The 13189-nt window shown below is 42.1% G+C and overlaps 1 protein-coding gene across 1 annotated transcript; it reads left to right on the top strand.

Moving 5' to 3' along the window:
• The first annotated feature begins 6518 nt into the window (after positions 1 to 6518).
• Positions 6519 to 12644, top strand: LOC115363084 (ubiquitin carboxyl-terminal hydrolase 17-like protein 6). Its single transcript, XM_030057157.1, has 14 exons — positions 6519 to 6657; positions 8231 to 8440; positions 8618 to 8728; positions 8960 to 9059; positions 9805 to 9872; positions 9987 to 10057; positions 10155 to 10237; positions 10360 to 10471; positions 10606 to 10746; positions 10880 to 10980; positions 11238 to 11394; positions 11529 to 11614; positions 11722 to 12236; positions 12616 to 12644. Exons 1-14 carry the CDS (start codon positions 6519 to 6521, stop codon positions 12642 to 12644), a joined length of 1923 nt encoding a protein of 640 aa, XP_029913017.1.
• Positions 12645 to 13189: the final 545 nt, after the last annotated feature.

Here is a 13189-nt window from a genome sequence, read left to right as displayed (position 1 = left end):
GGTGAGATCTGAAAACCAGCACACCTAATGCAGTCTGTCATTTCCTGTTGAACTCAGCAGCAGAAAGAGAAACAGACCATGTGTTGGTGTCGACAGTTTATATATAGCGCCATCTAAAGGCTGTAAAAGGTCACACAGTTTGATCTTCACCCTGGAATAAAGCCAGGATTATTCCTGTCCTGCTCCACCTGCAGAGGCTGTGGCCACTCGCACGTCTCTCACAGGCCGAGGGTGAAGGTCGAGTCCAAGTTCGGTTATCTCTCTGTGGACTGACCTCAGGTCTGTCTTGCAGGACTTTATAGAGAACCAGCCTCCCAGAAGCAGCAGCCTGAGCACAGATGAGCCGTCTGCTTCTGCTCTGCTGCCTTCATTTCACTCTGAGCTTCTCTGGCTTCCAGCCGCCTGCAGCCTCAGGCAGAGTGATGCTGGGTGAGCTGTGGAAGGTCAACAGGAACAGGAGCAAACAGAGCCAGGACCAGAACCAGAGCAGGAACATGGTCAGGTCAGACTGACTCTGGACGACTGGGGGGAGATCGTCTACATCAACAAGTCCAGCGGTGAGTCTGTGTGAGCGACTGAGCAGCTGCCACCCAAACGTCTGAACCTGGAGTTCACAGTGACAGTCGTACTGCACATGTTCTATTTCGCTAAATGTTTGACCAAACTTCACCTTAAGTTTGACAAAATTTAAGGTGAGCTTAAATTTGACAAAACACCAGATACCAGGAGAATCATGTGTGATTTTTTCCTGAATTTTATCAACATTGTGACTGTTAGAATGCATTATAAACGTTTTAATTTTAAATGGATGTCCAGGGTTCAAATCCCCAGGTCAGCAACTCCAACAATGTGGCAGTTCATGTAGCCAATGTGGCTACATGTGACTGCTTGAGGTCATGTATTTAGTTGAGGATTGTATCGTCAAATTTTCACTCCAATATTTTGGGCCAAATAGCCATTTCCCGACTTCCCCAGACTGAGACCGGATGTTGGACTCCATTTTCTCCTCTGGACGTCCATTGGTTCAGTTCCTATGGGTAGCATTTCCTGTTAGCTTAGCATAAAGACTTGAATTTTATGCGAGTTGTTAGCCTGGCTGTGTCAAAGTGAAAAAATAAACTTTACAGCAGCTCTGAAGCAAGAAAACTGCAATCTAAAGCTAACTATATATTTAGAGGACTTTCAGCTACAAGGTGATGCTGCTTTGAATGAACTTTTTCTGTGGCCACAGAGGGCACTCACACCGCTGATCTGTATAATATTCATATCACATAATAATTCTTGCCATAGTACTTGCCCTGACGTCTGACTTACAGTATGTATGTATGTTTTGTGATTTCAGGTAACACTTATGTCATCTTGATGCTTTGGCTTTACATTTACATCATGTACTATATCTTAATCAAGTAAGTCACTTTTGGGCTGGGCGGGGGTGCGTTTCAGTGCATGTTGATTTTCAGGATGGGAGCCTCAGTCCAGCTCACATCTTTTTTTGGGGAATAATCAACAACCAGTTTTTCTCAGTGCCATAGACATGGACAGTATGTTCTGTTTCTCAGCCTTCACTTCCCATTACAGACGCCTTTAATAAGCAGTAAACCTCTGAAACCAGAGCAGATTCACTGGGTTTCTTTCAAAAACAGTGGGGGAGCAAAAAAGAGCATTGGCCAGATTCACAAGAAATGACCTTTACATATGCAGGTGAACATGCATAATGTGAAACACGTTTGGTCTCACCATGAAAAAATTCCCTGTCACGGATGTTGTAAATAAAGGTTTCCACTGTTTTCTCTTGACAGTTTGATCCTCGCTGTGTTTGCGGATCATGTCCAACAAAAACTGAGCACAAGAAATAACAGCCAGCAGCAACAGGTACAAGCCGTCTGAGGCAGTGAGGGGCCACACTATGCATTTACTTATTTTGAATTTATCGCGTGAACCGAGTCAAAATGTGTTAACAGGAACAGGCCGAGGCTGAGGACCACACACACACTCACACCAGGATGCAGGTGGGTTTGCCTTCAGGTGTGTTGTTGATGTAATGGATGGGTGAGAGGAGAAAGTTTGTCACATCATCATCTTCATCATCCTCAGAGCGTCAGTGCAGCGAGTCTGAGTCCGAGTCCCAGGACCGACCAGACGAGCTGTCGGCCTCTGCTGGCAAAACTGCAGACAGGTGAGGCCTGTGAGATATATATATATATATATATGTGTGTGTGTGTGTGTGTGTGTGTGTTATTATAAACTGTTTTATTATGGGTTTTTTTCTAATTTCATGATTTTGTCACTAATGTATACATAGTATAAATAGTTTTCCTTGTATCTTTATGAAGTGTTTTTTCCTGTTTTTTTCAGAAAATGATTTGAAAATTATAATTAGTACATCATCATATATAGTTGATTATAATTTTCACACACACACACACACACACACACGTATATATGTATATATATATATGTATTTTGTTTTGTCTTATTTGTGGGCTAATGTTTTGGTAGCTTTTCCTTCTTTTTTATGATGTTTTGGTCACTTTTAGCTGATTTTCTCATCACATTTTTTTCCCATGATTCTGAGAGAGATAAAGAGAAATAGTCCAGGTTTCTGAAGATTAAGTGGCTGACTGTGGTCCAGCTCTCTCTGCAACAGGAGCAGGCTGAGGCTGAAGGTGGTCACACTGCTGGCAAAAGCCAAGAGGACCAACAAGGAGGCCCGAGCCTGGGGCCACATCGTCAACCAAGTGACGATGTTAAATTCTCAGGCCTTTGAGGAGGACGAGGTGCAGCCCAAGGAGCCGTGCTCCTGCTCAGACAGGAGGAGCAGGAGGTCACTGACGCAGAACACCTGAACATCTGGGCTGCTCTGCTTTCACTGAAGCAGCCCAGCAGAGGAGGAGTCTCAGTTTTGATTCAGTTCAGTAAATGAAATTAAACCTGTTCACTGAGTTACGTGCATGTGTACAGTTAGTGTTGAATCCAGTCCCATGACAGATCAATAGCAAATAGTTAATTAAGGTGGTCATTAAGGTCTAACGCAGTGTGAGACACTGGTCACCTAAAGTTAAAGTCATTGCTAACACCTGTGTTTACCTGCTGTGACAGAGGTGTGTTGCTGCTGGGGGCCCAGAGACAGAGACGTGTGTTTGCAGGGGCTGAAACACCAGGGAAGGCTCTCACTCCTATGAGCTTTGCTAAACAGCGCCCAGACAAATCTTCAATCCTGCTGTGATGCGAGGGCAAAAAATATCAAGCCACAAGAAAATTACATGGGTCATTCTATAATTTTGGGACATCTTACGTCCCTGGGATATATCTTACATGAATTTTTAGTAAAACTTAAAAAAAATCTTTTTTATATTGACAGTTGATCATGTTTTCACAAATACAATGATTATTTATTGTAGAAACAGCCATTTATTAATTAAAAAATGGCTATGTATCACTACAATCTACATTTTCCCTCTGTCCTTTTTTAATCACAGCCAACTTCTAATTAGCCAAAAAACAATGAAAAGCACTTATGTACTTTTACTCCCATTGATTAAGTAGAGATTATGATGACAGATAAAAATTTTGTGTCAATAGATAAAATATTATATGCAAAATAACATTTTTTATGTGTGTCCCCAAAATCATTCAGTCAACTATGTTACCAATTTAAAAAAACCTGGTCTGGTTTATCCAAATCCTATGACCTTCACCTTGTGATGTCATTTCATCCTCAAGAAGACACTCAGCAGGCTGCATGATATGTTCTTTCTGCCTTTTCTAAAAATATTTCTTTTTAAAGTAGTGTCTGAGTCAAGGAAGACTAGCAAATGTCAACAGTGTTATTCCAATATCATTATTAAATTATGTTTAATAATATTTTACTTAATTATTATTTCTGTAATAGTTTAAGAAAATCCTTCTCAAAAATGCCATGTGGTATTTGGTTGGAGGCAGTCATGTTGATTTAATGCCTGAAAATGGCAATAATGTCAACTATGTTACCCATCAACTATGCTACCCTAGAAAGGTAACTGAGTTGACTAAGAGTGACATACTGTAGTTGACACTTGACACCATATGTTCTTGTAGTTTTCAGGAGTTAATTTTAAAATAAATTCTAATAATTTGTAACATATAATAAGAAATCAACACACTTTTGTTTAACCTTTTAAAACTTCAGACTGTTATATTGAAATTAATATACATTTTCTATAAATGCAGTTAATAAATAGTCTGGTTGGTATGTGTTTTTGATGTCACAATGATTCCAAATGGTCTTAAGTAAATCTAGTGAGAGTTGGAACATGCACTATTGCTAACATAAAAGGAGTATAAAATTAATAATTTACATTATGATTATGTTTCATCATATTTTTTTTATGTCCAGTCAACTCTTACTTTAGTTAACTATGAGTTACCATTATGTAATACGTGATAATAATAATAATAATAATTGTTTCCTAAAACCAAAGTAAATAAGTAGAAACTTTGTGGCTGAGAAGCATGTCATGCTATTTACTTTTTTCAACAAAATTACCTTGGATTTCAAAAGTTTTTGAAGAAAATATAGACCACTGAATGCATTCTGTGAAATTGGGGGTTTAAAAGCAAAAATTGGTGCCCAATTAAAATTTTAAATATTGGTAAATGGACACATATTCTACCTGGAATAATGGTTGTTTTAATATCTGGCATTTATCCAAAGTTATAATTTGACAGTTTGTGTCTGTAACGTAGTTGCTGTCTTTTTTTCTGTTTTTTATTTTGGTTTTTCCAATTGTGGTCAAACTGGGGAATGATGGCACCACCACTCATTGTTTGGAGACTGCAAAAGCACAACGGGATGGCACGAGTGCTGCCGATTGGCCCCGTCAGTGTTGATGTTCTCCTGAAGGCTAACCTGACTGGAGGGATGAACAAGGTTGATCCCACTGCAGAATGACGACAGCCTCTTGATGGAAAGAAACTGCAAGCTTTATTTGGTAAAATAAAGTATAATTGCTTAAATTATAGGACAGCCATTCTAAATGTTAAAGGATAAATAGCCTTCTGAAGACAGGAGTTAGTAGAAGTAGTCTGAGTCAGAATTATTACAAAGAATTATTACACACACACACACACACACACACACACACACACACACACACACACACACACACACACACACACACTAATGTCTCAACACACACATACAAACTGCTTTTGAGGATCATTCTTTCCTCATCCAAGTCAATCAAGTTCAGTTGTCTCGCTTCCAGTCATCTAGAACACAGAGGAAATGCCCCTAGTGGAAACTAGGAGAATAACATGTGTTTGCAAAAAGAGGCGAGGGGCCAAAATGGCCCCATCTGCTGAACAATATTGAAAATTACAGTTTTTAGGGAAAATGATTGTCCTGAAAGACTGACATCATAGAATGCAATATTTTATGCTGCAGAATAGCAGGGATCAAAATATGTGATTTTCATGAGTTTCACTGTCCCACTTTTGGGAGTTAAAGACCTCGAGAGTAGAGTTAGGCTATTGGCTACACAGTATATTTTAGACTTATCATAGGACGTATGGTTACATTTTAAAAGTTCATGACAAATTACAAAATTTTGGTAAATTTCTGTAATACTGTAATTCAAATGAAAACAGACAGATTTGACCCAAACAGAAGCGTTAAAGAGCCAAGCCAACACGCTGTCAGTGGTTTCTGAGGTTTATTTTGAAGATATGCTTGCAATACGCCGTCAAATGGCAGTTTAACAAAATGTTAAATTACCATTTTCGACGAGCGTAGGCTGAATGACAAATCACATGTGGTAGTTAGTGTTTTGACGTCATCTGTTCGCTAAAAGAGTTAGAATGTGTCAAAGGAAGAATGCACGTCATATTGGCGTGTTTGCTCTTTGTTTGGTCATAATCGGAGCTGAGCGTTATCCGAGGCTGCAGGGTGGCCCTGGAATCATTTGGTCGGTGGACAGGTTGACAGCATCTCCCGCTAACTCCCAGTGATCACAAGACAAATCATATCTCATATTGCCGTTTTTCCTTGTGAAAGATGACTGAAATAGTAAGTCAACTAGGGCTCCTGGCCAAACTTAGACATAGAGCCAAGTCTGTTTTTCTGGAAACCTGATCCACTATTGTTGTTTTTTTACCCACACCAGTTTTTGCCAGAAGTGATTGATTTAAAGGGCAGGGAACTAACATAAACTTTTATTAGCAGCTTTAGTGGCTGGTGCATTGCAAATGAGATTTCTATGAAACAAGATCCATCCAACTGTTAGTGAAGCTTGACTCCCACAGAAACTTCCCAGCATATGGCAGGCTATGATGTCCCGCTCTTTACATTTTACCTCATTATTAGGTCACATGTGGCTTGCAAAATCACTGCCACACACAGATGTAACAGCTTCCTATGGAAGCAACAAAACCTTTGTGTTAATGAATGTTTGGTGCAGTTTGTTAAATGGTATTCCCCTGTGTTCTTGTTCCACCCACAGCATTGAACAATGCCCAGAGTTGAGTCTTACCAAGACAGGATGGATGGCAGCTGCTCCAGCAGCTGGGGCCCTGCCACCTCCAGTGACTCCCTGAGGCTGAAGTGTCCAGGAGGACTCCAAGGCCCAATGCCTGGAGCCTCCAGCACGACCAGCACTGCAGACCAACCCAAAGAGAAAGGTAGCGCCCTGGTCGATAATCAGCTGTGCATTCCTTAGCAGATGTTTTGAAATCTAATAGGAATTGATTCAAACACCTTTTTTGGGACACTAAACAAGTGTCCTCTGTGTCACTTATTCAAATGCATTACCTTGTATGTCTCTTTAATAGTCTACGATTCAATGCACTATCCGTACTTTGCCTACTCTATACATGATATTTTTTATTCAAATAATCATTATAATTATAGCATCTTTCTGAGAAGTAAATTCAAACTACATTCATAATTGTAGCTTAGCCTACTTGTGGAGTATTTCATTTAATTCAATTAATGGTAACTTAAATAATAAATGTTAGAAAATTTGTCTTACTCATTTTGTAGACTGAAGAAAGACGAAAAACCAGCCCACATTTGCCCATATTGACCAATAATAGGGAATTTCATTTTGGAACAACTTCTTTTTTGGCTTTTGTGGATTCTTTTGGCACCCTACTTACAGTACCGCCTCTCCCCACTAGGGGGATGCGCCCACAGTTTGGGAAACACCGCTGTAAAAAGTTTCAGTTGGAGAGAGGCAGCCAGCAGACGTTTATTATAGAAACCATAGCCTATACGTTACTTTAACTAACCTACTTCATCATCATGTAAGTAGTAGATAGGTTTATTCATTGAATCAGTGGCTTTATCAAATGTCAGTGTGTGTGTGATATACTGTTATGAGTCACTTTCAAAAATAATGTGGTGAAATCATCACTACCAGGCTGTGTAGCTAACGTTAACTTTAGCTAGCTACTGTTATTAGTCTGGTGAGATGCAACTTGCTCAAGCATGTTTTGATTTTATGAATCGTCTCACTTTTATGGATGCTAGTTTAAGACAAGGTCATGGAGCCTCAGCCTGCGGGGATGAAAAGAAAAGAGGAATGAGATATAAGAACTTGTATAATAGACTGAGTTGCCCTGCCTCTCCTCACTAAAATCTTTGAAGAGACTGTGTGGTTCTATCATGAAATTTGTTCAGTGGAATATTGATTTAACATATTAACAAATTCCACATATTTATATGTGTTCTGGTGTCATATCTGTAATTACAGAATTCAAATAGGCGAGGACACCCCCCACCCCCGCCCCTGCTGTGTATTTGGTCACAGTAGAGTTGCAATTCATGAGGTTTTTTTGCACCTGTATTTTCACATAGCCCTAGACCATCGGAGCACCACTGTTATTCTATCTAGCTTGATTTTGCTTTCAAATGGCACCAGATTGATGGATTTAAATGTACAATTTTCAAAAATTTTCTCCTGGGGGAGCATGCCCCCGGACCTCCCTAAGGAGAGAGCCCTTTTTTCATTTTTGCCCCCGCCCTTCAAAAATCCTGTTCGCACCACTGTTGGTGAAGGAGCCCTATGAGCGCTGGGATAGGCTCCAGCAGGGCCCCCTGTTGTCTCTGTGTCTCGTGCCACTATGAAATTATGTGTAATTTTCAGCACGCATTGAAAAATGATTGTAGACAGAGTGAACTTGGCTTGTGCAGCTGCTCTGAGATGAATCTAGTTGTCATCATGATGTTGGTTTTATTTGTGTGTGTATCCAGTGGCTGTGACCAGTGGCGATGGCATCGCCCCGCCCCAGAGGCTCCTCTTCCCTCCAGAGGCCATCAGCCTGACATGGGCCCAGGTCCAGCACATCGGGGCAGGTCTGAGGAATGTAGGGAACACCTGCTTCCTCAATGCAACCCTGCAGTGCCTGTCCTACACTCCTCCACTCGGCAACTACATGCTGGCACAGGAGCACTCCAAAACATGTGAGTTGTTGTGGTCTCCGAGCACAGGCTCCACTTGAAACTGAGAAACCAGCTGGCATAGACTATTTTTACAGCCATTATTCCATCAGTCTGAAAGCTTTTGCTGCATCCTAACAAGGGTCATATTTGGGCTCGTGCTTTCCTCATCAAGGTTGTGTGTGTCTGTGTCTCTGACAGGTGACGACCCGGTGCTCTGCATGATGTGCACCATGCAGGAGCACATCACTGAGGTTTTTGCCAACTCGGGGAAAGTCATCGAGCCCCTTGGTGTGCTCAATGACCTCAGACGTGAGTGCCCATGTTCACAATCACAGCATTGATGTTTCAGCAGAAGATTTCTAGCAGGAGATTGCGATGCAGTGTTTAAGATAATTGTTATAAATCAGGCAGTCCATACAGCGATGCTACATTTTCTCAGAAAGTGATGGTTTTAGAGACAAATCAGCTAAGTGCTGGCTTGGCTGAATTGTCTCTAACTTTACTTATGTTCCTCTGTTTTGTTGTGCTTCTCCTACACAGTAACTGCAGAGGAATTTTGCCGTGGAAACCAGGAGGATGCTCATGAGTTTCTGCGGTACATAGTGAGTGCCATGCAAAGCTCCTGCCTACGTGGAACCGAGTAAGTTTGAATGTTTAATTGTGCTGCACTGTGTTAGAACTGGCCAACATGCAATCCCATGTTCACTTACAAAGTTGAACCTTTTTAGCTTTATTAGATTAATATTATTTAAAGTCTGGAGTACACAGAACAGAGAGAATGACATTTGTAGGTCATGAGCTGAATTCCCACTCATGACACTGGGAGGAACCAGGATCCCCCTCACTCTGCTGATCCATATAACATTCAGCAGTGACCCTCCAGCAAGAAGTGCTTCAATCCTGCAGGAAAGCTGCACGTTGATGAATTCAAGTCATTCATGTCATTTGACTGAAATCGTACAAATCAGAGCAGAGCCATTTCCAAGATGCCGGTTATGCACACATAGCAAACCTCCATGTATCACTGCAGCAAGGCATGTGTAACAGATGGAGCTTTGTGAGCATGTGGCTACTCAAGGGACTCTAAAACAAAGTGACTTTAGGAACCTGAAAGTATCAAGTCCTAATTCTGTGCTAGCAGGAGCCTTCTCAACTAATGACTCTTGCTCTTCTTCCTCTGCTCAGTCTTACCTCTCTTGTCTTTCTCCCTCACCCTCATAAGCCGGTCCTATGTTTTATAACTTGCCAATAGTGAATTGATGTTTCATTGTATTTCATGTTTTTCATATGAAGTGTATACGGTGGCAAACTTTTATCAAGTTATGAAGAGGTCATGAGTGTCTCTGCTGCATTTTGTTTGTCCTCACTTTTTTTTTTTTTAACAGGCTGGACATGCGAACGCAGGAAACCAGCTTCATCCACCAGGTCTTTGGTGGCTACCTCAGGTCCAGAGGTAACTTCATTTTTTACTTTATTCTTTCTATAATTTTATTGACTTGATCTCATGTCTGTGTCTCATAGTTTTGCTCGACTAACACCTTGTCATTGATCTTTCTTGCCTTTACAGTTGAGTGTTTAAACTGCAAAGCGGTATCAGACACATTGGAGCCTTTCATGGATGTTGCTCTGGAAATTCAGGTAATAAAACAGACTTCAGCAGCTTTAGTGGACTTAATGTTGTTTGAATGAATCTTTTTAAAGAATAAGACTAAGCTGTTTTTGTTTCTCCTTGCAGACTGTCCCCAGTGTCACCAAGGCTCTGGAGCAGTTTGTCAGGCCAGAACAGCTGGGTGGAGAAAATGCGTACAAATGCTCAGAGTAAGTTGTTGTGCTCACCTTTGCACACAAAACCCATTCCCTTGCAGATAGAACCAGTAAGAGCCTGTGTGAGGTTTTTGCATGACAGTTTTCCAGTTAAAACAATGAACTTGTCTCTCCAGGTGCAAAAAAATGGTGACAGCCTCCAAGAGGCTCACAATCCACCACAGCTCCAATGTGCTGACTGTTGCGCTGAAGCGCTTTGCAGACTTCAGTGGAGGCAAACTCACGAAGGTAATTTGATGGAAAAACACCCAGACAAACTATCATGTCCAGTAACATGACATACACACAGGACAGCAGCTGATACTGGTGCCAGGAGAATTTGACTTTGGCTTTATATCTGTTTACTTGTCTCTGGCCATCAGGATGTGAAGTATCCGGAATACCTGGACCTGCGGCCCTTCATGTCCCAGTCCCAGGGCGAGCCTGAAATATATGCCTTGTACGCTGTACTGGTGCACTCTGGCTCCAGCTGTGACAGTGGTCACTATTTCTGTTACATTAAGGTATTAACACACATATTAAGCGCTGATGAATATAATATAAAGTCAAATCCAGTTTGTAAAAAGTGTGGAATTTTGGAATGGAAGCTGTGAAGAAAATGTGCCAAGCTGCCAGCTCTCCTCTTGTGTCTCCCAGGCCAGCAGCGGGCAGTGGTATAAGATGGATGACTCCTCTGTGGCTGTTAGTGACATCAGGAGTGTTCTCAGCCAGCAGGCCTACCTCCTCTTCTACATCAAGTGAGGAAACGCCACTTCAGCTAAAGCATGACTACACTGTACACTGATCAGGACACAAGTCCTGATCAGTTTGTTGGCTCACAAATGAATTTAAGATCAGATGTTGAATTTGAAGGAAAACTGTGGTTTTATAAAAAGTGTGTTGTTTTTTTTCTTATCCCTGATATATTGTGATAGTTGTAGCTTTCTGATTTGTTTAAATTTAACACTCCCATGTAACTTTGGTCATTGAAATCTTCTTCCTCTCGGGTCACCAGATCCACTGACATGACTGGCAGAGGGGACTGCAGCCGCTCAAGTCCCAACCCTGCTCAGTCCTCCCCTGGACCGCTGCTGGTGCCTTGTGTCAACGAGACGGCCCAGGACACCAGTACTGGCCTCACTGCTCCCCAACTGGCCTCACACATGACCAAGGTACTGCACACTGCTGATGTCAATGTGTAAACTGAAGAATGAGGAATATTGTAAAGTGCACAAGGCTTTATGGCCATTATCTGACCAGAACCCTCACAAAATCTGTTTCTGTTTTCTCTTTGTCCCTCATTAAGAGCGCCCTCCATGGCCCTGCTAATGGATCTCTGAAGAGCTCTCCTCCTGCTGCTAAAGCACCAGAAGGTCACCATAGGCAACCAAGGTGAGATTATCATGTAAACATGAAATGACTGAAAAAAAGACTTTTCACTACCAACCAGACATTTGGTCCTTGCCGTGAAACAACTTGCTGTTAAAAAAACGTTACAGATCCAAATACCGAGGTGACCACGATGGCTCCTACAGAGACCGTTCTCCTCACGACCGCCGCCACAGGGACTGGGAGTTTGAGCCCTGCCAGGAGCGGACTGCTCACCGTCCCAGGGAGCATGACAGTGACCGGTGCGCTCATCACTACCACTACCACCACCACCTCAAAATGAGAGCGTACCGGCACTGTGAGCGGCGGAGGGAGGACTACTCCCACCGTGAGGAGTCTCATGGCCACTGGAGGGGGCGACGAGAGGACCAAGAGTCCCAGGGCAAGAGCAGCCCGGTTGCAGCTCGCAGCCACGGAGCTGACAACAGCTGCACGGGACGGCAGAGCCGCAAGAGGCGGCGTGATGAAATGGAGGACACAGAGCACGACAATGATTGCCCTCCCAAGAAACGCCGGCGCATTGTCTGCTCTGCTGACACCATTCATGACCGCCTCGCCTCCTGCCGCACATCCCTCATGGAGGCTACAAATGGTGCAGCTCAGTGCCATCTGAACAGATACACAGGTACTTGTACTCAGAGGAGACTGATGTGACTGGATGCTTTACAACCTGAGCATAACCATCTTCATTTGAACTGCATTAATTGAACAAGACTTGACCAAAGTGTGCAGAACCTTTGTTTTTTCAACAATTAACAGTAGCAACATTTTGTAAACACTTTTATGATTCTTAGTAAACCAAACCATGCATGCTAATTTAATTTTGGGTTTTAGTCATTTGGTACCAAGGCAGAAGAATTAGCTGAATTTCACACATGGAGAAAAAAAAAAGCTGATCTTGAGCAAAGATGATTGCAAATGTCATTCTGATGTCGTCACTGCAAATGATGGTATGCTTGCTGCTATTGTGTCTGTCAGTTAAAAGTCTTGATCCTGTTTTGCAGGAAATGGATTCTCCACCAACAGCCTGTGAGGCGCCATCAAGCGCTGACTTTCCCCCTTTTCACCTGCAAGAACGTGAGTGGGCATCTTTTCTGTTGTGCTGTTGGTGCTGTAATCACAGCTGATGTGAAAGAAAAGGAAAAGTTATTATGACAGCAAACACTGCAGCGTGTATGATCACATGGGTAATCACAGGCCTCTTTCCTCTCATTTCAGATCTGGTGAAACTGTTCAGAACATCTCTTTCACAACAGTGGAGGATGACAACAATTACAATCAATGCAAAAACCACTAGAATCTATTTCTTCTTTTTCTATGTTATTCCTCTTTGAGTATATAATTTTCTCAAGGTGCAAAAAGCTCATCAGGTTTCTCATCCACTGAATGAAGCTGGTGGATTCTATTGTTTCCAATTCTGAAGAAATGAGACGCCTCGCCATCAGTGTTGAAAAGGCAGGAGCATTTCTCAGTTTGGAAGGTACTGAAGATCCTGCAGGCATGATACCACAAAGTGCTACTACAGGACAAGGATCAATATGTTGATCTGAAACAAAAAAAAAGGTTCTGAAGATGGAT

The sequence above is a fragment of the Myripristis murdjan genome, chromosome 8 (genome assembly GCF_902150065.1).
Source record: "Myripristis murdjan chromosome 8, fMyrMur1.1, whole genome shotgun sequence".
Taxonomy (NCBI): Eukaryota; Metazoa; Chordata; class Actinopteri; order Holocentriformes; family Holocentridae; genus Myripristis; species Myripristis murdjan.
Note: the sequence above shows the minus strand (reverse complement) of the source record. Positions and strands in the feature narration are given on the sequence as shown.